Genomic DNA, 25,315 nt, shown 5'->3' on the forward strand with positions numbered 1-25,315 from the left:
CACATCGTGCTTTAACCTTTAACCTTTCCACCAGGTCGCATGCTGGAGGCGAAGGTGTCGTCGACAGAGTTGTTTTCACCGGCCGGAGGAGGAGGACGCCGAGAGCCGAGTCCGACCACGACCGCCTCCGGCACTGGAAACCCCGAGATGGAAGTGAAGGAGGACAAGAAAGACAAAGAGGAAGGAAGTCAAAACTCTCTGAGCGTGAACAGCGAGGCGGACGGCAAGAAGAGCGGCGGCCATCAGTCGTCAAAGTACCAAACCGTGTCCTTCAGGAGGATCCGGAGAGGAAACACCCGCCAGAGGATCGATGAGTTCGAGGCCTTGACGGACACCTGAATATTGTCTCTTTTGGCTTTTTGTGAAGAAGATGACCTCTAGTGGTATGGCTTTGAGAAGAGTAGAGTAGATACAGGATGGAGCCTGGTGGTGAGCCATCCTGTGATGTCATCATTCAGATGTTGTGAGTGGAAGGCGCTAAATAAATAGTGCGTCATTGTTTATTGCACCAACAGTGAAATGTGTCATGAAAGCGTTCTCCAGCAGCCTGAAATCTGTTCTTCTGAAGCTCTTCCTGTTCCAAAGCCTGAAGAAAGTTAAAGAAGATAGAAATGTATTGATCATTCTGCCAGAATTGGATCAAAACACAATAGATGATATGGACATATATGAATAATATAGAACAACTATTAAGTGTAAAATAAATAATACTGACACCAGTGCAAAATAAAATAAAGTTAAATTACAACAAAGATTAAACACAAGTAAAAACAAAGAGATTTAAAAAGAAACCAGTTCCTAATAGAAATAAGTAATATCAGACCAAATATGAGGCTGTGAATAGATTGACATCTATTTCGATTAAGATATTTTATTAGTATTTCAGTGGTATTTTCATGGACAGACATCAAACCAGACCTATATGATGATGAAACATGGAGAAACTTTATACCTGACAGAATATAATGATATGCTTATTAAACAGTATAACAGTATAATGTTTAAATATCAATATAACTTAATCTGTTATACAATAAGCACAGTGATACTCGTAGCGACATCTTGTTTTAGATTAGATCAACAGAAAATCTCACTGTATATATACAGTACATATATATACAGTATATTTATATATAAATATATTTTTATATATATATATATATATATACTGTATATATATATATATATATAGGACGCTAATATGCAGTATTAATAATACTACCTGATAAATACTAATATTTTACATAAAATACAAAATAGACCATTTTTAAAACAAAAGGCAAAGAAGCACGTTAATTATTTGGGACATGTATTGTTCACGGGACCCAACATCCGTACTACATATCCCACAATGCTCCGCTCCTGTTGGTGACGTCACCCTCAGACCCGGCGTGCCTCTATCAGCAGAGCGCGCTGCGCGTTTAGGCAACAAAAGACTCGTTTTTAAACGGTTTGCCACGTTTCGTCCACGACGGTGTTTTTCGGGACGTCATTACAGGTTTGTTCGCGAGCGAAAGCGACGTTTGAACATGTATTTTGTTATCCAGAAACATGATAGTTTAAACGGTTTTAACGCCGTAAGTCGAAGTCGAAGTCGACTTTGGGGGCGAACAAAGATGGCGGCGGGGCGACGACGAGGGGGAGCCTTTAAAGTGTGTTTGGTATCACGTGACCTTCCGTCACCACTCTGAACGGGCGCTCGTTCGCGAAGGTGAGGTTTAAGAAGCGGCTTGTAACCGTTGCAGGCGGGTAGCTGGTCGCCATGACGACGCCGCTGCTGTCCGTTGGAGGAAGAGGAAGAAGGTGATGGCAACATTGATGACGACTTCCGGTTAGCTGCAGGATCCGGGACGAAGAGAGGCGAAGATGCCGCGGAGGAAACAATCCAACCCCCAGCCGGTGAAATGTGAGTTTAAACGGCTCTTTTCTACGTGTTTTAGTCTTTTTATTGGTTTAAAGACTCTTTTCCAGGTATTTTAGTCTGTTCATGTGTTTTAAACTGTTCTTTTCCATGTGTTTGAGTCTATTTATGTATTTATACGGCTCTTTTCGATGGGTTTGAGTCGGTTTATTTGTTTAAAAGGCTCTTTTCCAGGTGTTTCAGTTGGTTTATGTGTTTTTAAAAGGCTCTTTTTCAGGTGTTTCAGTCGGTTTATGTGTTTTATATGGCTCTTTTCCAGGTGTTTGAGTCGGTTTATGTGTTTTATAAGGCTCTTTTCCAGGTGTTTGAGTCTGTTTCTGGTGTTTTAACTGCAGCTTCACTTTAAGATGCACATGATTTTAAATGTTAAGTCGATCTCGAGCACGAGAAGGAAACAGATCCAGTAAATGTTGCCCAACTGGTCGGACATATTGACCTTGTTTGCTTCCTCTTTGTCTCTCAGAGAGGAAGACACAATGTCCTTTACGTCGATGTGTTTGTGCGTTATCTCATCCTGAGTGTTTCGGCTCAGTTGAACTCTCCACTTCCTCTCTTCCTTTTTGCCTCCTGTCTCCACTTCCTCTTCTCGGGCTCGCTCCTGACCTCCCTCCCCTTCCTCCTTCCTTTCTTTCTCTCGCCGCTTCCTGTTTGACTGCTCTCTGTCGCGTTCTTCCTCTTTTACATGTCTGCCCTGACATCAACTTTGACTACTGTGTGGAAAACATTGCTGTTATCTCCTAATGTCCAGGGTTTCATCTCGCTTCCCATACATCACCTGTGTGTTTACATGCAGGTGACAACAACAACAATAACTAACTTAATGTCTTACATGTATGTGAGAGAGTCGGCCTCAGTAATCAGGGTGCACTTTGTCCTGAAGAACGAACTTTAAGAGCATGAAAGCTTGTGTTTCTTATCCCATCCTCAAGCTCCTCTTCCTCTTCCTGACTCCTTCACCCTCCAACTCTTCCTCCTCTGCCGTCTTCTCCTCCCCTTTACTCTCTCACTTCCTCTTCACCTGCTTTTACTTTGATGTTTGCTTTCTTTTTTCTGTTTGCTTTCTTTTAGTTTATTTACATCATAATGTGTGTTTTACTTGGTTACTCAAATATTCAAAAGCATTGCTATTATAGCTTTGCTTTTATTTTAAAGGACATTTAAATTGTGTAAAGCAGTGGTTTGTAAAGGTTTTATGAATGTAGACGGCATGTTTACTCTTTTTCATTTAAAAAAAAAAATTACTTTATTTTATTTATTTTTTTTAATTAGTATATCCGACACACAAACCTGCTCTCAAGTGGAAATATATCAAACATATTTTCGGCAGTGTTTGGGATATGTTTTTTCTCCCGAGTAACCATGACAACCGTTTTGTGTTCAGCGGAGTTGGAGGACGAGGCGGTGCTGTGCGACCCGGCCTGTTTGGTTCTGGAGAGCGACTTCCTGCTGAGCGGCGAGCTGGAGTTTGAAGAAGCTGACATCATGGGGCTGGAAAGAGAGACGGGTCAGTGAAACACACACACACACACACTGGATCATACGTTAAGTAATACTTAAACTCTCTATGAGACTCTGATCAACCCGTCAAAATAAAAGCTCTGGCTTAAAAGGTTTATTTTCTGGATGGTTGAAAAGACACCTGCCTTTTTAAAAGAACAGCTCTTCTTGTTTTCAGTGAAGTTGTGAGCGAACTTTCAGAGAGTCCTTCCAAAGCTGCCACGTCTTTTAAGAAGCAAATAAAGAAGAGCAAACTGTTCATCCCCCCCCCAGGCATCTGGCAGACTACGTCACCGCTAACGGCAGCAGCTCTGTTACAATATCTTACGACAACATCAGAGTTTATCTTTGAAAAGAGAAAGAAACGACATCTATAGAAAGGGTTTTAGTTCATTCCTAAATTGTGCTGAGCATATTTAATCTCTCTCTGCTTCAGGTATGACGGTGTTCTCCCTTGACGACGACGACCCCTCAGCACCAACAGACTCCACCTTCCCGGCGTTCCTCTCCTGTAAAGGATGTGGCCGACTCCTGGGAGACACGGCTCTGGGAGCCGGTCTCGATCTGGGTAACCGTTGCACCGGGTTCATCGAATGAAGATGAATATTCCACTGATATTCCTGTTTTACGTGCAGCCATTCATACTCTGATGAACATAAACCTCCTCATCACATATATACATGTATATGTAACATGTTGACATCCCGTCTTTCATGATTGGGTTATCTTCAGCTAGTGAATGAGCTGTAAACATGTCCAAAGAATGATGCTAGAACCTGAAGGATAGACACACACACACACATGAAACGTATACTCAGAATAATAGTGGAATATTTGGATTATGTAAACAAAGTATTCCAGGTGTGTTGTACACGTCTGATAACTTTGGGATCTCCTCTTCAGATTGATCTCAGGGGGTTTGAGCGTCCCGACAAAGAGTGGCTCATCTAAACTGTTGTTCCAGGTGTGGGCCTGGACCTGGGGGCGGAGCTCTACTGTCTCACCTGTGAGGAAGGCCTCCAGCATGAAGACTCGCCTCAGGCGGAGGAGGGTTCAATGGAGGCCGACGGGCCGGGCGAGGAGGAGAAGACGGACGACGCCCCTCCCAAAGTGTTCTCCTGCTCGCTGTGCGCCTTCACCTCGCGCTACTCCAACCACCTGAAGCGCCACATGAGGACCCACGACGGCCACAAGCCGTACCGCTGCCCCGCCTGCCCCTACGCCTCGGCACAGCTCGTCAACCTGCAGCGCCACGCACGCACGCACACCGGGGAGAAGCCGTACCGCTGCCACCAGTGCAGCTACGCCTGCAGCTCCCTCGGCAACCTGCGGAGGCACCAGCGCATGCACACGCAGGAGAGGCCGCAGAGGAGGGAGAAGGAGAAGCGGCGAGGGAGGAGGAAAAAAGGAAACGCTGCAAGCGAAGAAGGTAACAAACACACCTGCAAGGAAACTTCCGTAGGGAAGGATTCAAGGCCGCTGCTAATGATTATTGATCTTCATCAATTAATCTGCCCATTATCGCCTCTTCATCTGTTTAATAGAAGGAAAGGTTAACATGTCCAACTCAGTTTCTCAAAGATATTCAGTGTGAAAATTAATATAATATCATAAATATATGTCAGAAACCCCCAAATATTCAGTTGAATATGATATAAAAAGGAAGGCAGGACATCTCCACATTTCAAGAAGTCCAAAACAAAATGTTCTGTAATTTTTGCAAGAAAAACTTCGACAGTCAAATATCCTAAATATCAAATAAATATGCATATTTTATATTCGGATGTCTTGTTTTTGTCCGACCAATAAGTCCAATCTTCAGTTTACAAAGGCACAAGTCAGAAAAATAGGAAACCCTCAAAATTGGAGAAGCTGCAACCAGAGACTGTTTCATATTTTTGCATCAGAAATGAACTAAACGATGAATCAAATATTATAATAATATATTATCTCTGTCTGTATGTCGTGAGAAGAAATGAATTAATTTTCTGTTTAATTAACATGCTTTACGTTTGATGAAAGAAGTTTGCTTTTCTTTCTTTCTTTTATTAAAGCCATAAAATGTAAAATAATAGGAAGCATCCATATTACAGATTATGAAGAGAAGCTTCCGGGCTCTGATTCTAGTTTTAAAGGGCTAATAAACAGACCGTTGTTATATTAATCGTATCACTGTGGATCTCACGTTTTATATTTTCATTTGGAGGAGAAAAGAGGAACAGACGAGTGGAAACCGAAAGAGTTTAAAAAATGAGGAAGAGGAGTTCTCCGCGGTTTGGTGCTTCATCGCCTCGAAGACAGTTTTTTTTTTTTTTACATTTCATCTTCACAGTGCAGATGACAATCACCCCGAGTGAGTGAGAGGAACCTCCACGGACTCATGAGCAAGGCGTTGTCTCAGGAAACGAGAGATGTATAAATGTATTTAAAGTTGAGTGAAGAAGTAGAAGGAGGAAGCTTGGAAGATGAGTTTCTTCAGTTTGACGCTCGTCCGGTTATTCTGTTAATATTCACGGTGAAATGAGAGTGTAAACACACGTTTCTCTCCTCAGTCGTATCAGACCTGACCCTGAGGGTGTCCCAGGACTCTGGGTTCTTCCAGACGTTGGGGGGCCTCGGCTCCCCCTCCGCCCCGCTCCCAGTGCTCCTCTTCCCCCTCTGCTGCCGGATGTGCGGCCTGGAGGAGGACGACCTGGAGGGGGACAAGGAGGAGGGGGACGGAGACGCGGGACAGGTATGCGTTTACCTGACGCTCAGCGATGGTCGTCTGCACACCAGCCAGCTTATGATGATGATGATGATGATAATCATAACGCTGCAGTCTGAAGATACGCAGTGGAGCTCAACTTTGAGGCTTTTTAAAAAAAAAAAAAAACTCTGAACCACAATGCAGTTTCAGGGCGTTCTGCTTATGTCATGGAAAGTCCTGCTTCACCATATACACACACACACATATATAGACGTGTTCTATATATATATATATATATATATAAAATGTGTGGTAGAGAGATCTAGAACACATGTGTCTCTCTCTATCTATCTATATTTTTTTATATACACACACACACAAGCTCTCCTTCCTCCTAAAGTTTGGTTTAAAGTTTCTCTCATATGTTGTCACATGACTTTTGGCCTCAGATGAATCGATCATGACGTCATAGTTTCACTGAGGAGCTCAGAATTTAATGTTTTTTTACAGAATCTGGTTAAATTTGTGAAGAATGAAATGTTTCTGATGAAATATCACAATCGTCCGCCCGTCTGCTTCCAGGTGTGTCGTCGCTGCTCTCTGGACCTGCTGTCCAAAGACGGGTCCGGGTCTCCGTGCAGCCCGCCTCGGGGGTCCCGACGGGGCCAGCGCGGCACCAAGCTGTACCGCTGCCCCCGCTGCCCCTTCCTGTCCCGCTACCCCAACCACCTGGCCCGCCACGCCCACACCCACTCCGAGGAGAAGCCCCACCGCTGCCCGCACTGCCCCTACACCTCCTCGCACCTCGACAACCTCAAGCGCCACCTGCGCGTGCACACGGGCGAGAAGCCCTTCCAGTGCCCGGCGTGCAGCTACGCCTGCGGGAACCTCGCCAACCTGCGGCGGCACGAGCGCATCCACTCGGGCGCCAAGCCCTTCCACTGCGGCGTGTGCGGCTACTCCTGCAACCAGAGCATGAACCTGAAGAGGCACATGCTGCGGCACACGGGCGAGAAGCCGTACGCCTGCGCCGAGTGCGACTACACCACCGGCCACTGGGACAACTACAAGCGGCACCAGAGGAAGCACGGCCACGACACGGACAGCTGGGACAAGCACGCGCCCATCAACGGCCTCAGCTGGAGCAGAGACACCCAGGGGGGCCAGAGCCAGGACCACGATTAGTGTGTGTGTGTGTGTGTGTGTGTGTGTGTGTGTGTGTGTGTGTGTGTGTGTGTGTGTGTGTGTGCGCGTGTGTGTGTGTGTGAGGGGGGGTAGGTATACACTGGTGAACCTCCAGCTCAGGTTGGAGTCAAACTCAGGTGCCTTTCACGGACTGAAACGCTGCAATGACTTTATAATATACGGGGGGGCATTAATGTGTGTGTGTGTGTGTGTGTGTGTGTGTGTGTGTGTGTGTGTGTGTGTGTGTGTGTGTGTGTGTGTGTGTGTGTGTGTGTGTGTGTGTGTGTGTGTGTGTGTGTGTGTGTGTGTGTGTGTGTGTGTGTGTGTGTGTGTGTGTGTGTGTGTGTGTGTGTGTGTGTGTGTGTGTGTGTGTGTGTGTGTGTGTGTGTGTGTGTGTGTGTGTGTGTGTGTGTGTGTGTGTGTGTGTGTGTGTGTGTGTGTGTGTGTGTGTGTGCTTGCTTCATACACACACTTTGAATCACTGTTCAGTCAACAGACATCTCATCTGTCACCATGTGACTTTTTCTACCAGCCAAACCAGATTTTTTTTTTTCTCCGACAGATGATCTATACATATTTTTTTAATCATAATGTCTCACGCTTTACGGTAATCCGGGTGTGTTTGTTTTCTTTTAGTCCGGTAAAGATTGGACTCTTCAGGTTCTCTGGGGGCTTCTCGTGTCGTCGGATTAACGTCGAGGTGATTATTTATGAGGAGTGATGATGTTTAAAAAGGGATTTATTACAGAGTTTATTCTGCAGTGATCGGAGAAATACATAAACACTGATTGTTTTCGTTGCTGTAAAATATGATCTGATTGTTATGAGATGTTGTTTTAGGGCCACAAGTCTGAGATCATGGGAATAAAAACATTACATTTTCAGATTCTGATTTTATTCTCATAACATCATGTTTTTTGTTTTTTTTATTAAAATTGTGAATTTATCAAATATCGTGGGTTTTAAATATTGTAATTCTGACTTTATTCTCAATCATTGTGGTTTATTAATATTTAAATTATAACTATTCTCAAACATCATGTTTTTTTGAAAATATTAAAATGATGACTATTCTCAAGCATTGTGGTTTATTATTATAATTATTACTTTATTGTTAAACATCGTGGCCTTTTTAAAAAATAATTTAAAATGCTGATTTTATTTTCATAACATTGTTTTTTTTAAATTTCTATTAAAATTGGGAATTTATTATCAAATATCGTGGTTTTTAAATATTGTAATTCTGACTTTATTCTTAAACATCGTGGTTTATTAATATTATAATTATTACTTTATTCTTAAACATCGTGGTCTTTTTAATCTTTAAACATTACAACATTTATTTTACTAGTTACAGACTTTGTTGTCATTTCAACAAGATCCATACTTTCCTGTTTTAATGAGTAATTTGTTTGACATACTTGTTGAAAGTGAAGCAAAATATTTAAAATGCTGCTTTTATTGAAAGCCTTTTGATCATATTAATATTATGGCAGTAAAATCAGCCGTTTACCTCTCAGACGTCAACTAATCAGGACCGAACAGAAAGAAAAGAGTCCTGAAAGAAGAAGTTTATTACACTCTTTATTTCAGAAAAGCTTTCAATCCTCTTAACGTGAAGCTAAATAATAAAATATATAATAACATCTTCATATTTGAGGTATCTTCATATTTGAGATAGAAACTACTTCCTGAGGAAACACCTGCCGCACACGCCCAGAGGAGTGTGACGATGAGGAGTGAGGAGGAGGAGGAAGGCTCGGCCTGCTGTGACCAGCCTCACTCTGCATGTGAAGCAGACTGAAGCTCCACACCTGAACCCATGGGCCTGGTGAGTTCTCCTAGAAGCCTTATTAATGCTCATAACTCTGACTAATGATCTCTATCAGCACGTATTCATGTGTCTGAGATGTATAGAAGACCTCATTGTTTAGTTCTTTAAACGCTTCAGAAGAGAAACATGTCGACCAAAACTACTCAGAAACCAGATTTATACTTCCAAGGAATTTGTTTTGTTTTTGTTGCGTAGAAATATACATAGTAAGAAAAAATAATAACTCCACAAGTAAAATAACTGATATAGAAATATGTATGCTTCACTCGAAGGAGGTTTTTAAAAGAAGTCTTGAAATTAAAATTGGAAATAATGACAAACATTTGACAGTTTTTACGTGCAGATATTCGTGATTCAGTACATTTATATGTATATATATATGTATTGTGTATATATATGTATGTACTGTATATATATATATATATATATATATATATATGTATGTATATATACATATAAATATATATATTTATTTATGTGTATATATTTATATATGCACTTGTGTGTATATATATATATATATATATATATATATATATATATATGATATATATATATATATATATATATATATATATATATATATATATATATATATATGATATATGATATATATCGTGATATCAGACGTGTCTCCAGCAGGGGGCGTGATATCTGACTCGCTGTCCTTTCACAGAAACTGTCCCGGCCCCCCCAGCTGTTCCCAGGAGACATCGTGGAGTACCCCAGGAACAAGTACTTCTCTCATTTCGCCGTGTACTACGGAGAGAGGGACGGCGTTCCCTACGTCGCTCACCTGACAAGTCGAGGTCGGTGCTTCTTTTGTTTCAACAAGTACAAAAACACTCTTTTTAAATAAAGATAAATAAACAAATAAAGAACCTTTATTTGTAATAATGAGATTTTAGACGTTTACGTTTGCTGGAAAGTGTAAAATATAGATTCTCCTCAAATGAAACTTTAGAGGCAGGAAACGTGTAGAGATGACCGGAAGGAAGTAATCAACCTGGTTTATTATTGATACTATTATTGATCATTTTCACATTAAAAATAAATACTTTCTTTCCTTTTTGAATTACAATAAAAACGTGACCTTTTCTTCATTGCAGCTCAAGATGCAGATTCTTATTTCGCACACAGATATAGATGTTTGTTTATTGTATTAAAACTCATTTGTTTGTCAGATTCCGACTCCAAGCTGCCACTCTTTGGCCGAGCTCTGAGGTCAGAGGTCAAACTGGATCCGCTGGAGCTGCTGGGGAGGAAATACAAGGTTGGCCCGTCGTGTAATAACTCAATGAAAAGGTGATTGATCAGACGCACATGACGGAGTCTCCTAATGCGTCGCAGGTCAACAACATGCTAGACGACTCGTTCTCGGCCAGAGACTTCCACGGCGTGGTGAAGCCCGCCATCGACGACCTGATGGGGCGTGAGGTCACGTTCGACATCCTGTTTCACAACAGCGAACACCAGGCGACGCTCCTCCGGTACGGAGTCAAGAAGTCTGAGCAGGTCTCTTTATTTCACGTTTAAACATCGTACATTTACATCTGTTATCACACGGAGTCCCTCAGGGATCTTCCCCGGGTCCTCTTCAGTTTGAACACAAATAACTGGCTGTATTTTTATTATATCTTTGCGTAGTATTTAGTTTAGTATCTTCATGCACTGTGAAGTTTATCCATAATCGTGTAATAGACGTTACGATGAGGAAGCATAATAGCTTCAGGAACAAGTTGGGAATGAAGAAGAACAAGTAGAGAAAACATCTTGTTTAAATGAGCGTCGGCCACGTGAACTTCTATGAAACGGATGTTTGTGTGTTTCAGATCGAGACAATCTATGAACACATCATGCCGGCCTGGAAGAAGCTGTTTGAGGAGAAGAAGCTGTGAACACTGCTTTGTGTGCACTTCTCATTCTGACCACAAGAGGGCCACATTGTTCTCATGGCATCGAGAAGGTTATGAGATTAAGAACAATGCAATGTTTGTTTATGTCCTTTTCTTTAAGACATTTCAGCTAATCTCACATTTTTTATAAATTGTTTGACTTTGTGGAAAAGGTTTAAGGATAAAGTCGTAATATGTTGAGAATAATGTAATCTTTTCTTTTATAATAAAGTTAATAATTTACATAAATTCATTTTTAAAGCAAGTCATAATTTTACAATATAATATTTATATATTTTGTCATAACATAACTTTTCAAAAAATATTAAGACTTCATTCTTGAAATTTAAAAAATCTAAACGTACAAAGGTCATAAATAAGCTCAACTTTTTGGTTTAATTTATTCGAGTTTGAATTATAATTTTATCATCCAGCTGTTTTTACTGTTTTATTCTTTCATTATTTTTTGTCGTTATTTCTTTTTGTGAATTGTTTTAGTTGAAGTTCACATAAACCTTCCTCTTCATTTCCAGATCAATCGAATTGATCCCAAAGTTTTATTGTCACAGATGTTTTGTCAAATCTACACTTTACTAATAAAGTTATTTGGAGACGCTTCTTTGTCTTGTGTTTTTTCTGAATTGTGTTTGTCAAAAAAAAATCCAGAATCAAACCCCACAACTATCAAACTTTTATTTTTAATATCAGTAACCCCGAAATTAGATATCTGACTTATTGATTATTGTTTCCTTTAAAGAAACATTCGAAAACAGTGAAAAGAAAATCGTCTCAAGAACAGTTCAAAAGAGGAAAATACAACATTGAGGCTGATTTGTTTTATTATTAGGTTGATATAACTGTGACGTAATCATCTTGCCCCCCTCCCCCCTCACAGCCTGGGTGCCATGGTAACGCCTCCAGCCCTCTTCAGGTTTTCCTTCAGCCATGAGATCAGGAGGCGGTTGGTCTCCTCCGGCCTCTCCATCTGAGTCCAGTGTCCACACTCCTCAATGTGTCCTCTGCTCAGGTTCGGGATCTGCAGTGCACATTCATTTATATAATAATAATAATAATAATAATAAGAACAATAATCTATGATCACACTTGTGTCTTTTTGTTTGTCCTCACCAGGTCCTCCATTCCCTTGGAGAAGGCCGGCAGCAGCACCTGGTCTTTACCTGCCGTCACCATCAGAGCCGGCATGAGCAGCTAACACACACACACACACACACACACACACACACGGATTAATACGCCACTGAAAATAGTCCCCAACAAATGCACAATATAAATATATATATATACACATTTATTGCCTTATTTGTTTTTATTTTTCCTTCTGTTTTTATTGACTAAACATTGAATTCTCTGCGCTGTTTGTTTTCTCGCTCTTTGTGTGACGAACCTTTCCAGTTGGACGAGAGCACATCCACTTCCAGTTCAGCTCCCGGGTACGATACCAGTTCAACGGCCTCCTGGGAACCAGAAGAACCGCTCAGTGGAGGGCAAAGCTAACAAGTATCTACTCTTTAAATGAGACCGGTGACCTAGAGGGAAAAGCTACTTCCTGTTTTCTGCACAGAAACAGTCAAAATATCTTTAAGAGGTCAGAGGTCAGAGGTCAGGGGGCGGATGATTCCTGACCTGAAGCCGCGCTCTTCATACTGGCTGACGTAGTACTGCAGGTCGGCCTTCGTCAGCACGCAGCTGAGAGGAATCTGCTCCGGCAGACCCACAAACAGGCCTCCTGTGCGCGCACACACACACACACACACACACACACACACACACACGCACACACACACACCGTCAGGACACATCGGGCTCCACCTGCGTTTTCTGAAGGACCTTTAATGCTTCACCTCGAGCACAGACTCCTGCGGTGCTGATCGCAGGACGCTTCCCCTGAGAGACAAACAAGCATTTATTATCACGTGTTCTACCTTTGTACACTTTAAATTATATATATATACACACATACATACATACACAAACAATATATATATATATATATATATATATATATATTTATTTTTTATATACATAAATATCTAAATGTTACTTGAGTGTGTCTCCTCACCGCTTCAGCACTACTGGAGAAGAAAATCTTGAAAGTTCTCTCCAGGTCTTTCTCCAGCTCGGCCTCTGCTACGCCCTGAAACGCACACGCAGTAGAAGTACCATACAGTAAATACCCCTGAGGTGCAGTAGAAGTACCATACAGTAAATACCCCTGAGGTGCAGTAGAAGTACCATACAGTAAATACCCCTGAGGTGCAGTAGAAGTACCATACAGTAAATACCCCTGAGGTGCAGTAGAAGTACAGTAAATACCACTGAGGTGCAGTAGAAGTACCATACAGTAAATACCCCTGAGGTGCAGTAGAAGTACAGTAAATACCACTGAGGTGCAGTAGAAGTACAGTAAATACCCCTGAGGTGCAGTAGAAGTACCGTAGAGTAAATACCCCTGAGGTGCAGTAGAAGTACAGTAAATACCACTGAGGTGCAGTAGAAGTACAGTAAATACCCCTGAGGTGCAGTAGAAGTACAGTAAATACCCCTGAGGTGCAGTAGAAGTACCATACAGTAAATACCCCTGAGGTGCAGTAGAAGTACAGTAAATACCACTGAGGTGCAGTAGAAGTACAGTAAATACCACTGAGGTGCAGTAGAAGTACAGTAAATACCACTGAGGTGCAGTAGAAGTACCGTAGAGTAAATACCACTGAGGTGCAGTAGAAGTACCGTAAATACCACTGAGGTGCAGTAGAAGTACCGTAGAGTAAATACCCCTGAGGTGCAGTAGAAGTACCGTAGAGTAAATACCACTGAGGTGCAGTAGAAGTACCGTAAATACCACTGAGGTGCAGTAGAAGTACCGTAGAGTAAATACCCCTGAGGTGCAGTAGAAGTACCGTAAATACCACTGAGGTGCAGTAGAAGTACCGTAAATACCACTGAGGTGCAGTAGAAGTACCGTAAATACCACTGAGGTGCAGTAGAAGTACTGTAAATACCACTGAGGTGCAGTAGAAGTACTGTAAATACCACTGAGGTGCAGTAGAAGTACCGTAAATACCACTGAGGTGCAGTAGAAGTACCGTACAGTAAATTCCCCTGAGGTGCAGTAGAAGTACAGTAAATACCACTGAGGTGCAGTAGAAGTACAGTAAATTCCCCTGAGGTGCAGTAGAAGTACAGTAAATACCACTGAGGTGCAGTACTTCCACTGAGGTGCAGTAGAAGTACAGTAAATACCACTGAGGTAGAAGTACATGCTGCAGACTCACGGCTCTTTGGAAGTACAGCTGGTAATCAAAGATGGGAACGTTCTTGAGTTTCTGTTCAGGACTGACGGACGGGTCCACGGGGAACAGAGGAGTGTTCAGAGACGCTGCAGCCCTGCACACAGGAGGGCAGCACGTTGTACTGCAGTACACACAAAGTACCTGGAGTCACTGTGTGTGTGTGTGTGTGTGTGTGTGTGTGTGCGTGTACCGGACTCTCTCAGGGAAATACTGAGCCATGGTCCACACCAGCACGCCGCCCCAGTCGTGACCCACCAGGGTGACCTGAGGCATCGCCTGCAAAGAGACAACGTGGGGTACAAACCAACATGAGATAATGATTCATACGCTACCGTTTATTGTATATGTTATTATATATATATATTATTATTTTTTAATTATTATATATGTATATATATATATATATAGATATATTTTAATTATTATATATATATCTATATATATATATATTTAATTATTATATATATATATATTTGTTTATATTATTCTATATATATATATATATATATATATATATATATATCTCCACACTGATAGTACTTCTGTTTCCAGTTTTCTGTGTTCAGTGTGTCAGTTACTCACCATTTTATCCAAAAATGTGATTAAATCCTGGAAGAAAACATTAATATTAATATAACATAACTGAATAATTACAGCAGCGTATTGTAGGGTTATTGTAGGTTAAAAAGAATGATATATATATTAAATATTTGTGTACTTGTGTATTTGTTGTACCTTGCAAAGCTGCTCCAGAGAATATTCTTCGATGTCTGTCGGAGGAAACACACAAACTTCTTCATGTAATAATTTAATTATTATTAAATTGGAACCACTTTGTATGGAACATCCTTGTGAACATGAACCGGATGTAGCTCGTGTGTGATTGGACGTTCACCTGGAGGCGCAGTGGACTCTCCGTATCCCTTCATGTCCAGAGCCAACACCCTGAACCCTGCTGCAGCCAGGGCCGGGATCTACCAGAGGGGGGGGGGGGGGGTCAGGGGTCAGCACTCAAACTCAGTGGGCGTGAACATTGTACTGGCTTGTGTTCAAGGGGGCGTTACCTGGTACCTCCAGGAGTACCAGCTCTCAGGGAAGCCATGGCACAGAAGTACTGGTGGACCTGAGCCCATCTCCACATAGTGAGTCCTCACACCAGGCTGACACACACACACACACACACACACACACACACACACACACACACACACACACACACACACACACACACAGGAGTTATTACGACACACAACACAATGGAGTCACATGAAGAAGAAATCTGCAAAATAATGAGATAATAAGTGGTTCATGTAGAAATATAAAGAGCAATAAATAAGTAAATTAAGTTAAAATAAAATAATGAATAAGTAAATACAAAAATGTGGAAACATAAAAAAGAATGAATGAAATAATGATTAAGTACATTTTTGTAATGTGTATATATAAAGAGAAATACAAAATATTGAGAACTAGATAAGTAGTAAATAAAACATGTGTAAATATAAAGAGGAAAAGATCAAATAATGAATAAGTATATACAATGTGGAAATATAACAAAATATAAAAGAATACTTTAAAGCATTGTAATTATTTCCACATTTATTTGAGTCTCTTTGTGGTTCACATTGTTATCTCTTGCATACTACTTCCTAATCACAGGGCACCTTGAACTTTGACCCTGTTGCGCACATGTCTGCTGTGCAAAGCATTGTGGGTAACAGTAGCATACCACACACTGTGCTAGAACTGGGTGTTACCCTGATGGTGACATATCCATGTGACACATCTTCAGGGCTGCAGGATGGAGGAGGACTCTCTGCTCCGACAGCCTGACAAACAAACAAACAAACAAACAAACAAACAAACAAACACACAGAGAGAGAGAGAGAGAGAGAGATTTTGTTTGTGTCCACGTTCCAGAAGGTGTGAGATAAAACTGTCGTGGTCCTCACCTGAACCCCAGTGAAGATGGCCAGCTGGTTCAAGGCGTCGTCCAGGTGTTCCACCAAGATGGCCGTCATGCCGGCTCCCTCTGCGGCCTTCACCCCTTCCTGCTCTGCGTCCAGCCACACGGCCTGAAACGACACCCATAGGAGGACCACGCTGAGCACACGGTTCTAAGCACCGGCAGATCTGCTGCTGCGAAGCTCCGAATAATCTCCTAGAGTCAACCTGTCGTGATGTCACTCCAAGCTGCTGCAGAGCACAGCTGAACATGGCGGGCTCTGGGACCCTGTGACCTGAGCGGCAGGACAGGAGGACCAGGTCAAAGCTGGCGCCCAGCTGAGAGAGAAGGCGGGCCGGCCCGCCTTCTGCGGCGTCGTCGACGAGCCAGTGATTGGCCAGAACAGCTGTCAGTAACCCTGATGGGATGGAGGGGAGTTTAGAGAAGTGATGTCACCTGATGACTTCTATACAACCAGAGGAGTCGCCCCCTGGTGGTCAGGAGAGAGAATGCAGCTTTAACACATGAAGCATAGACTTCTATACAACCAGAGGAGTCTCCCCCTGGTGGTCAGGAGACAGAATGCAGCTTTAACACATGAAGCATAGACTTCTATACAACCAGAGGAGTCTCCCACTGGTGGTCAGGAGAGAGAATGCAGCTTTAACACATGAAGCATAGACTTCTATACAACCAGAGGAGTCGCCCCCTGGTGGTCAGGAGGGAGAATGCAGCTGCTGAACAGATTTACTGCGTGTTTGTACCATTTTTACGCAGACTGGCGGCCGTCTTCAGCACGGCGGGTTGGACATCCATCGCAGTCTCTCTGAGCTCCTCCAGCAGGCGTCTCGCCGACCAATCAGACGGCAGAGTCACGCCCTTGACCCGGGCCTCGTTCACGCACTCCGCCTCGAAGGCCGGGATCATCTACACACAGATTTCCACAATGAAGGAGTACATTCCTGTCGGCATCAGTGAACCTAAATGATTCTCGACTTCACCCCACCTGAGACAGCGTCAGCTGGCCTCGCTCCGCCCGGCTCACGGCGCCGTCCTTCAGGGACGCCACTCCGGACAGGAAACCGCTGGAAACCACAGAGAGAGACACGCAACGCCATCATCGACTTGGAGAAGAACACGAGGACGTGAGTCTCAATGGGGACTCGATTATTAGAAACACGGTGGGTGTTAACTGGGTGTCAGAAGGACATTTAATGATTTTTTAAATATATATCTATATCTATATAGATATATATATATATATATATCTATATAGATATATATATATATATCTATATATATATATATAGGGTTGCAAAGGGGCGGTAAATTTCCGGAAAGTTTCCACGGGAACTTTGGCTATGGGAATTTTAAAAATAAATAAATGTGCCTACGGTTTTTTGCAAAAGCATATAACAGAGAACTTAAATGTAGTTGTGAACAAGACTATGCACGCCGAGCTCAGCTGGACCCTGAATGCAGCTGGTTGGGAACATTGTCTGCCAGAAACATAAACATAAAACGTTCTGTTGTGTTTGAACGTCTTTGTCATCAGTGTCTGAACGTTTCAGCCCTTTGTCTGGCAAGTGTGAGAGCGCCGAGTGGCGTAGAGGCCAAGAGCGGTATTGCAGACAGATAGAGATTTAAATTATAGCTGCAACATATTGAAAAGAATAACTGAACTAGTTCATTTTTTGGAGCTGTGAACTTAGTTCAAAATGTTGAATTATGAACTATGAACTGAACTAGTTCATTTTAAAATGTTGAACTATGAACTGAACTAGTTCATTTTAAAATGTTGAACTATGAACTGAACTAGTTCATGTAGAAAGTGAACTTCCCCAACACTGTTTGTCATTAGCATATTGATTACTTGGTAAACTGAAGCCATGTTCATTTTAATACCAAGTTTATTAGTATACAGTAGACTAACGTTACAGCAGTGAGGAGGACATTGATGAGGTCCAGGAAGAAAACATTTAGACCTGAAAGGATTCAGGGATAAACACACAAAAAAAAAATTGGGTTGGGGGGTGGTGATCATAGGGAATACACCTTTTTTATTCAACGTTCATGTTTTTGTTGTTCGATGAAAGAATAAAATCACAAAATGTCAAAGAAGTTCAAAATGTCATTTTTAAAAGTTGTATTATAAATCTTTGCATGCATGTCTGCTTATAACGAGGTAAATACAGTTAAATTACCCCAACATTTTCAGTTTATTCCTGTTAATTCCCATTAATTAATATATAAATATATATAAATATAAGGATTCATTATAGATTCATTATAGAAAATTATAGAAAATAAGCAATATATCAACAGATAACAATTCATATTTTAGTTGCAACGCTGCTCCAGAAAGAAATGCTTGTTTAAAACAAACAAATTAACAACAAACAACAATTAAAAAACAGAACAATTCTCCAAACTGAATGTTTTGCAGCATTCGTGAGGACCGAAGTCGAGTTTCTATGAAGTCGGTGGTGAGATCTGAAGCTCCTGAATCTGCAGATGGAAGCTGATTCCTTGAAGTGTGTTTACGACATGCGTGCACGTGTTGTGAGTCCGCTGTGTTCACACTAACACAAGTAAAACACACACAGACTATAGTTTGAATAGAGAGTCTTAAAAACCACGAATCACGGTCCTGCTCTCACGGATCGTTTCATTTGGGAGAGAAATAAAAAGCTGAACTTTGACCCATTTGTTGTGTTGCGCAACAGCCGTGTCTCTTCTTACCCCGGCAGCCCGTGCAGGTCCTCCAGCCGGTGCAGGGCCGCGTGAGGCCCGGACGGGACCGCGACGCCCCAGAGGTTGAACAACACGGCCTTCTTCTCAGACATCTCTGGGTCACTCGGAGGGAGAAGAGTACTCCTCTGTTTCAGCAGGGAGAGAAGACACACCTCCTGCAGCTCCGCCCACTAGTCCTTCACCCAATGAACCCGGATCAGGGCATAAGGGTCACCTCTGTGGTGAAGACGTGCTCGTACATGCTCGTCTTCACCTCCTTGCCACTCAAACAAAGAAGGCTTGTAGTACACAAACATCTTCAAGAAAAACCCGAATAGCCTCTTTCATGTTTCAAAGGAACTCCACGCAGAGCTTCTAGTTTGATCCCTCAGCGTGGATCAATACATTTAGGAACTCTTTAAGACAGTACATTGCTGCAGTACATTTGATTAACATTTTTATTTGGTTCTCCACATGATGGAAGTAAGGAAGCAGTCTGCCTCAAGAGCAGAAGGGTTAAAGAATCTCTCTGATTCTGGAGAACTTGAATCACAAACAGGTTTTGAGTGATGACAAAACATAAGGAAGGAGGAAGCAGCTACGAGTTCTTCAGGATGCTCTACTGGAGGAGGAGCTCATGGAGGTCACACCTTCTGCCTCAGAAAACCACTGTAGCTTCTGATGAGACGTTATACTGAAGCACCGGTGGGTTTAAAGTCGGTCCAAAGGCGTCTCCTCCGCCCTCCTGCGTCCTTCCTTTAAAGGAGTTGTTATTGACAGATAGTTCTGATCTCCTCCAGGTCCAAGATGACCCCTGACCTCCTACCTGGTACGATGCTCTTCCTTTAATGGAGTTGTTATAGTTCTGATCTCCTCCAGGTCCAAGACATTAAATTATTAAATCCTACAAGGAACTGAAGATCATTGTGGACGTTGACAAAGACTCATGTGGGGAAGACAACGAGGCTTTAATGGTTCAATTCAGTAAAATACCAGATGTTTGTTAAGTCGTAAAATAAAAGCCTCCACAGTCTGCAGCAGTCGGTGGGTTCACTGTGTTGCATTCAGGGGCCTCTCCCAGTTCATTGGCCGCTCCCAGTTCATTGGCCGCTCCCAGTTCATTGGCCTCTCCCAGCGCTGCTCCCAGTGCTGCTCCCAGTGCTGCTCCCAGTGTTTCTATGAAGCGGTGGACGTCTCTGAAGCGGTTGTAGAGCGGCACCGGAGCGATTCTCAGCACGCTGGGCTCCCTCATGTCACACTGAAGGACACCAGAAGACGCACATCAAGGTTTTAAATGGCTGTGTTCACTTCCATGATATATATAATGCACTTCAAATAACTATTTATATTTGATTTGTAGCTAAATTTAGTGTTTTCTATCCTCCACATTTTGATAAAATATGAAGATCAGGGTCTTTTTGATGCATAATCATGTAAAAACATCCCACCCTGTTAAATGTTATTTTTGATCTTCTCTGACTATGTTTATGACCGTTATGCACCAGATATGAACGTGGAAGTTAATTAAGATCAATGTGTTTCAGCCCCACGGCACTGCAGCTGATCTCTGCTGCTCCTCCATCACCATCACACCACATCGGACACTCACAGCGACGCCCCTCCTCTCCAGCTCCTGGAAGATCTTGGCCACGGGGATGGAGAAGCAGAGCGACAGCTGGCAGCCCCTCTGCTGGGGGTCGGAGGGCGTGATGATGCGGATGTGAGGTCTGTGGGGCCGGTCCGGGTCCTCTGTGTAGTGATGCTGGATCAGATACTCCAGGTAGCCCGTCAGCAGGAGGGACTTGCTGCGCAGCGACTGCATGCTGGTCATCATAAACACCTGGACAGGTATCGTGAAGCACGTCTCAGGAAGACTTATTGATATCTGATCGTCATGTCGGTGACATCCTCTTAGAGGGTTGTAGGAATTAATTTGTCAATAAAACATTACATAAAACTATTTAATTCATCTGAAAGAACTGCATTGTTAGAAACAAGTAATACATTCAAAATCATATTCTATCATGTTTCTAAACCACTGCTGAAGGCCCTGCAGTACCTCCAAACTGGCCTGCAGGGGGCAGACCAGCAGGATGGGCTGGTTGGACAGTCTGAAGCCGTTGACCCCCGGCTGCAGCTGCATCCCTGAGGTCACACCAAGAAAACACCGTCACCGTTTAACACACACACACACACACACACACACACACACACACACACACATGTGGAGATGCACGCGTGTGTTAACCATCAAACATGACACAACTATTATTTACTGTTATTCATCTGGAACCGAGTTTGAAGGTCATGACCCCACCACCCCAACAGCCTGCAGGAAACAGAAGATGTACACGTCATATTTGCACATTTAGAGACATTAACTGTTAAAATATCTTCATCGGCCCACAGAATGTGATCAAGAAATACATTTATCAGCAAATCTATCAGAAAGAAAAAGATTTATGAAAAAAACTGTAATAGTAAACATATCTTTAGGAAGATCTGCATAATTATATACATAACAAAATATATATATGTATATTTTATTTTTTAACCCAGGATCCTAACCCTAACCCAGGATCCTAACCCAGGATCCTATCCCTAACCCAGGATCCTAACCCTAACCCAGGATCCTAACCCTAACCCAGCATCCTAACCCTAACCAAAGATCCTAGCCCTAACCCAGGATCCTAACCCTAACCCAGGATCCTAACCCTAACCCTAACCCAGGAGCCTAACCCAGGATCCTAGCCCTAACCCAGGATCCTAACCCTAACCCAGGATCCTAACCCTAACCCAGGACCCTAGCCCAGGATCCTAACCCTAACCCTAAGCCAGGAGCCTAACCCAGGATCCTAACCCTAACCCAGCATCCTAACCCTAACCAAAGATCCTAGCCCTAACCCAGGATCCTAACCCTAACCCAGGATCCTAACCCTAACCCTAACCCTAACCCAGGAGCCTAACCCAGGATCCTAGCCCTAACCCAGGATCCTAACCCTAACCCAGGACCCTAGCCCAGGACCCTAACCCTAACCCTAACCCAGGATCCTAACCCTAACCCAGGATCCTAACCCAGGATCCTAACCCTAACCCTAACCCAGGATCCTAACCCTAACCCAGGATCCTAGCCGAGGATCCTAACCCTAACCCTAACCCAGGATCCTAGCCCTAACCCAGGACCCTAGCCCAGGATCCTAACCCTAACCCTAACCCAGGATCCTAACCCTAACCCAGGATCCTAGCGGAGGATCCTAACCCTAACCCTAACCCAGGATCCTAGCCCAGGATCATAACCCTAACCCTAACCCAGGATCCTAGCCCAGGATCATAACCCTAACCCTAACCCAGGATCCTAACCCTAACCCAGGATCCTAACCCTGGAGCCTAACCCTAACCCTGAACATTATTGAGCGGTGAGGACTCACGCGGGTTCCACAGAGTGTTTCTCGTGGATGAACGCGCCGGCGAGTCCTCCAGCACCCGAGTTCACGTACTGCGGGAAGACAGTCAGTCATCACGTGCGCGTGCTAGTGCACGTGTATCAGTGCATCTCTCATATTCACACGTGGGGTGTCATAACGCCATCAGGTGCCGTCAGCTGACCTTGTAGGAGCACCAGCAGGCGAAGTCGACCCCCCACTTGTGCAGCTTCAGCTCCACGTTTCCCACCGCGTGGGCGCAGTCGAAGCCCACGAAGCAGCCCTGAAGGAGGAGGGGGGAGTCGTCACATTGTTCTCACTGACTGACACATGGATGATTATTTTAAACAATTCATTTATGAACACTTAAAAAATATATTTGTTTTGCTTTTCTATGAAAAGTCAGGTTTTGTAACAGTTTTTACATGCAAATGAACATGTGAACACGTCGTGGAAGTAAAAGTATGAATACATGAAAATATACTTTATTATATTCTTATATATAGATGCATCCATCTGTATGTCCCTGTCATGTTGCAGCTTCTCGGTATTTTAATATGTAATTATATTATTTATTTATTTTTCTCCATTCATAATCTGAGAAAATACATTAACACTAAATGTAAAACTTCCCTCTGATGTGTATATAGAAGAATACAATAGAAGTACTCGAGTACAAGTCCCTGAAAAAGTAATAACGTGTGCAGAAATGCAAGTTTGAGCGATTGATTGACGCGTGTCACCTTCCTGTGGCCGGCCTCGGTGATGGCGGCCATGTCGAACAGCTGGCCGGTGTAATACTGGACCGCGCTGAACATCACCACGGCGATAGAGTCGCCCTCCTTCTCGATGACCTTCAGGATGTCCTTGGTTCTCAGGGTCTCTTCTCCCTGAACAGAAGCGCCGTCATTTCACTCGTCCTCCGTCAGTGCAAATAGAAAACACGGAGGTCACGACAGAGGTCACGACGGGGCGGGGGGGGGCGGCGACAGTACCGGTCTGGGGGGCAGCAGCAGCATGCTCCTCTCTGGGTCGAATCCTCGGAGCCGGATCTGGGACTCTACGGCGTACTGACATGAAACGTTAACATTCAGGACTTCTGCAGCGACGTCGAACCGCCAAAATGAACCATTAGCACTTTTAAACATCCCATTAAGGTTGACCTTTGACCTTTGAGCCTCTTGAGCCAGCAAGTGCAGCAATAACTAATAGAAAGTGGTGTTTTAGTTTCGCTGTGTTCACTCACATGGTCCGAGGGGAAGGCCTTGTCCTCCAGGAGGATCCTGTGCCGAGCGTCCGTGGGTTTGTAGAAGGAAAGCTGCAGAATAACGACGTGAAAGGGCAGTTATGCATCATATCTTACATGATATGACACACTCGAGGCTCCAGCTGGTCTTTGGTGCACGTTACCAGCAGAAGGTGGAGATTGACCGTCAGGCCGTTCATCAGCGCCACCTCCTCCTCTTTAGCTCCTAAGAAACACGTTTTATTGTTCAGTGGATGGTCGTCTCATTAAAACGTTATCCTCCTATAAACCGAAGGGTGCACGACACATTATGGAATATGCATTAAAAAATATATATCTTCTTAATTTTGGACTATGGAATCATAGGAGTGCCATTAAAGACTTTAAATGAGGAAAATAAATGAAATTAGTAAAAGATAAACAATTGATTCGGCCAAGGAAGGAAATACTTATATAATAAATAAAAAAATATCCACAAAAAATGTAGTAATCTTTATGCAAAACAATTAGTAAATATATGTTTTTAAGAAACCATAAATACATGCAGAAATAAATGAAAATAAATACTTAAAATAATAATTCCAAGAGGCTTAATTTCTTAATTATAGACTATGGAATCATAGGAGTGCCATGAAAGACTTTAAATGTGGAAAAGAAATGAAATTATTAAAAGATAAAAAAGATTTGGGTAAGGAAGGAAATATTTATATAATAAATAAAAAATGTATAAATACATTAAAGAAAACATACAGAAAAAATGTAATAACCTTTATGCAATTGAATTAGTAAATATATATATATTTGAATTTATCTTACAATAATAATACCAAGATGCTGTCTCTTACCAACAAGGTCAGCCATGATGCCCTCTATGTTGTTCTCCGCCCAGGCCCAGGGCCGAGAGCCTTCCGTGTGACCGTGGACCCCCCTGCAGAGAGGCTTCATCACTAGAAACTCGTCTTCATCAAAGTACTTTTGGTGAAAAGTCCCAAAATAAAGAGGTTACATCTTGGCCCACTTGTCCAGCTCCACCTCCAGGTACTTCCTGGCCCTTCTGGGCTGGAGCCCCAAGGAGTTTCCTGCCAGGTAGATGCACTTCTCGGCACCGTCGACCAGCGAGGGATCGGCTGCAGACACATCAGACGGAGTTGTATCCAAACTGATCTCAGATATTAAACGTTGATATCTTTTAATGGACTGTTGTTTTTTACTCACAATGAGGCAAATCTGCTATTTTGGGCACCAGGAATTTCTTCCTGAGATTCCTCAGGGTGTCATGTTCGTCCAGCCAGGCGGCCACTTCTACAGAGGTCGGGCTGCAGCCCAGGAAGGCGGACAACCGCTCCAAGGTTTGTCTCGGAGTGGAGCCGACGAACTGGTCCATTACTGCTGGGCTGCAGGGACAGGAAGTGCACCAATAGCACCAATGCTCTGGCTCGTGGACGTTTAAATAACTAACTCTGAACTTGTTAGTTTACTCATATAGATCCATGGGTCTTATCCGTTGGGTTTAGGTTTCACAATCTCTTGTAGACCCTGTCTGCTTATCTGAGTTTGCAGTGTGCACACAGCGCAGACAAGAGGACCAAGGGTCCAAGATACATTTTACAGAAACATTCATGTGTGCATTAGGAAAT

General features: G+C 42.9%; 4 protein-coding genes across 9 annotated transcripts; 2 read left to right on the forward strand and 2 right to left on the reverse strand.

Annotated features, from left to right (window-relative positions):
- The first annotated feature begins 1,365 nt into the window (after positions 1-1,365).
- LOC117741002 (zinc finger protein 513-like) lies at positions 1,366-7,553 on the forward strand. 5 transcript variants are annotated; one of them, XM_034547739.1, is made up of 8 exons: positions 1,366-1,498; positions 1,746-1,906; positions 3,303-3,425; positions 3,855-3,986; positions 4,383-4,847; positions 5,971-6,152; positions 6,690-7,321; positions 7,360-7,553. In XM_034547739.1, the coding sequence occupies exons 2-7, from the start codon at positions 1,867-1,869 to the stop codon at positions 7,290-7,292; spliced, it is 1,545 nt and encodes a 514-aa protein (XP_034403630.1). In that variant the 5' UTR covers positions 1,366-1,498; positions 1,746-1,866; the 3' UTR covers positions 7,293-7,321; positions 7,360-7,553. The 5 variants fall into 5 exon arrangements, with proteins under 5 accessions (XP_034403630.1, XP_034403631.1, XP_034403632.1 ...); XM_034547740.1 differs by having other exon boundaries at positions 6,690-7,317; XM_034547741.1 differs by having other exon boundaries at positions 6,690-7,313.
- A 1,447-nt stretch (positions 7,554-9,000) lies between these two features.
- plaat1l (phospholipase A and acyltransferase 1-like) lies at positions 9,001-11,639 on the forward strand. Of its 2 annotated transcripts, none has more exons than XM_034547750.1 (5): positions 9,001-9,123; positions 9,803-9,935; positions 10,311-10,399; positions 10,477-10,641; positions 10,959-11,639. In XM_034547750.1, the coding sequence occupies exons 1-5, from the start codon at positions 9,115-9,117 to the stop codon at positions 11,022-11,024; spliced, it is 462 nt and encodes a 153-aa protein (XP_034403641.1). In that variant the 5' UTR covers positions 9,001-9,114; the 3' UTR covers positions 11,025-11,639. The 2 variants fall into 2 exon arrangements, with proteins under 2 accessions (XP_034403641.1, XP_034403634.1); XM_034547743.1 differs by having other exon boundaries at positions 10,477-10,616.
- A 203-nt stretch (positions 11,640-11,842) lies between these two features.
- Positions 11,843-19,146, reverse strand: ephx2 (epoxide hydrolase 2, cytoplasmic). The gene is made up of 18 exons (XM_034547724.1): positions 19,020-19,146; positions 17,284-17,362; positions 17,042-17,204; positions 16,505-16,695; positions 16,285-16,407; positions 16,090-16,161; positions 15,397-15,492; positions 15,228-15,306; positions 15,068-15,102; positions 14,915-14,941; positions 14,523-14,608; positions 14,315-14,426; positions 13,102-13,176; positions 12,884-12,926; positions 12,666-12,768; positions 12,427-12,496; positions 12,150-12,230; positions 11,843-12,057 (listed from the first exon to the last, which is right to left on the reverse strand). Exons 1-18 carry the CDS (start codon positions 19,121-19,123, stop codon positions 11,911-11,913), a joined length of 1,686 nt encoding a protein of 561 aa, XP_034403615.1. The 5' UTR covers positions 19,124-19,146; the 3' UTR covers positions 11,843-11,910.
- An 867-nt stretch (positions 19,147-20,013) lies between these two features.
- Positions 20,014-25,065, reverse strand: kynu (kynureninase). Its single transcript, XM_034555879.1, has 13 exons — positions 24,894-25,065; positions 24,685-24,805; positions 24,524-24,606; positions 23,843-23,904; positions 23,679-23,750; positions 23,428-23,502; positions 23,176-23,322; positions 22,617-22,715; positions 22,439-22,506; positions 21,287-21,339; positions 21,070-21,155; positions 20,620-20,850; positions 20,014-20,268 (listed from the first exon to the last, which is right to left on the reverse strand). The coding sequence occupies exons 1-13, from the start codon at positions 25,060-25,062 to the stop codon at positions 20,014-20,016; spliced, it is 1,521 nt and encodes a 506-aa protein (XP_034411770.1). The 5' UTR covers positions 25,063-25,065.
- Positions 25,066-25,315: the final 250 nt, after the last annotated feature.

This window comes from Cyclopterus lumpus, chromosome 2, assembly GCF_009769545.1.
Source record: "Cyclopterus lumpus isolate fCycLum1 chromosome 2, fCycLum1.pri, whole genome shotgun sequence".
In the NCBI taxonomy this organism is placed as follows: Eukaryota; Metazoa; Chordata; class Actinopteri; order Perciformes; family Cyclopteridae; genus Cyclopterus; species Cyclopterus lumpus.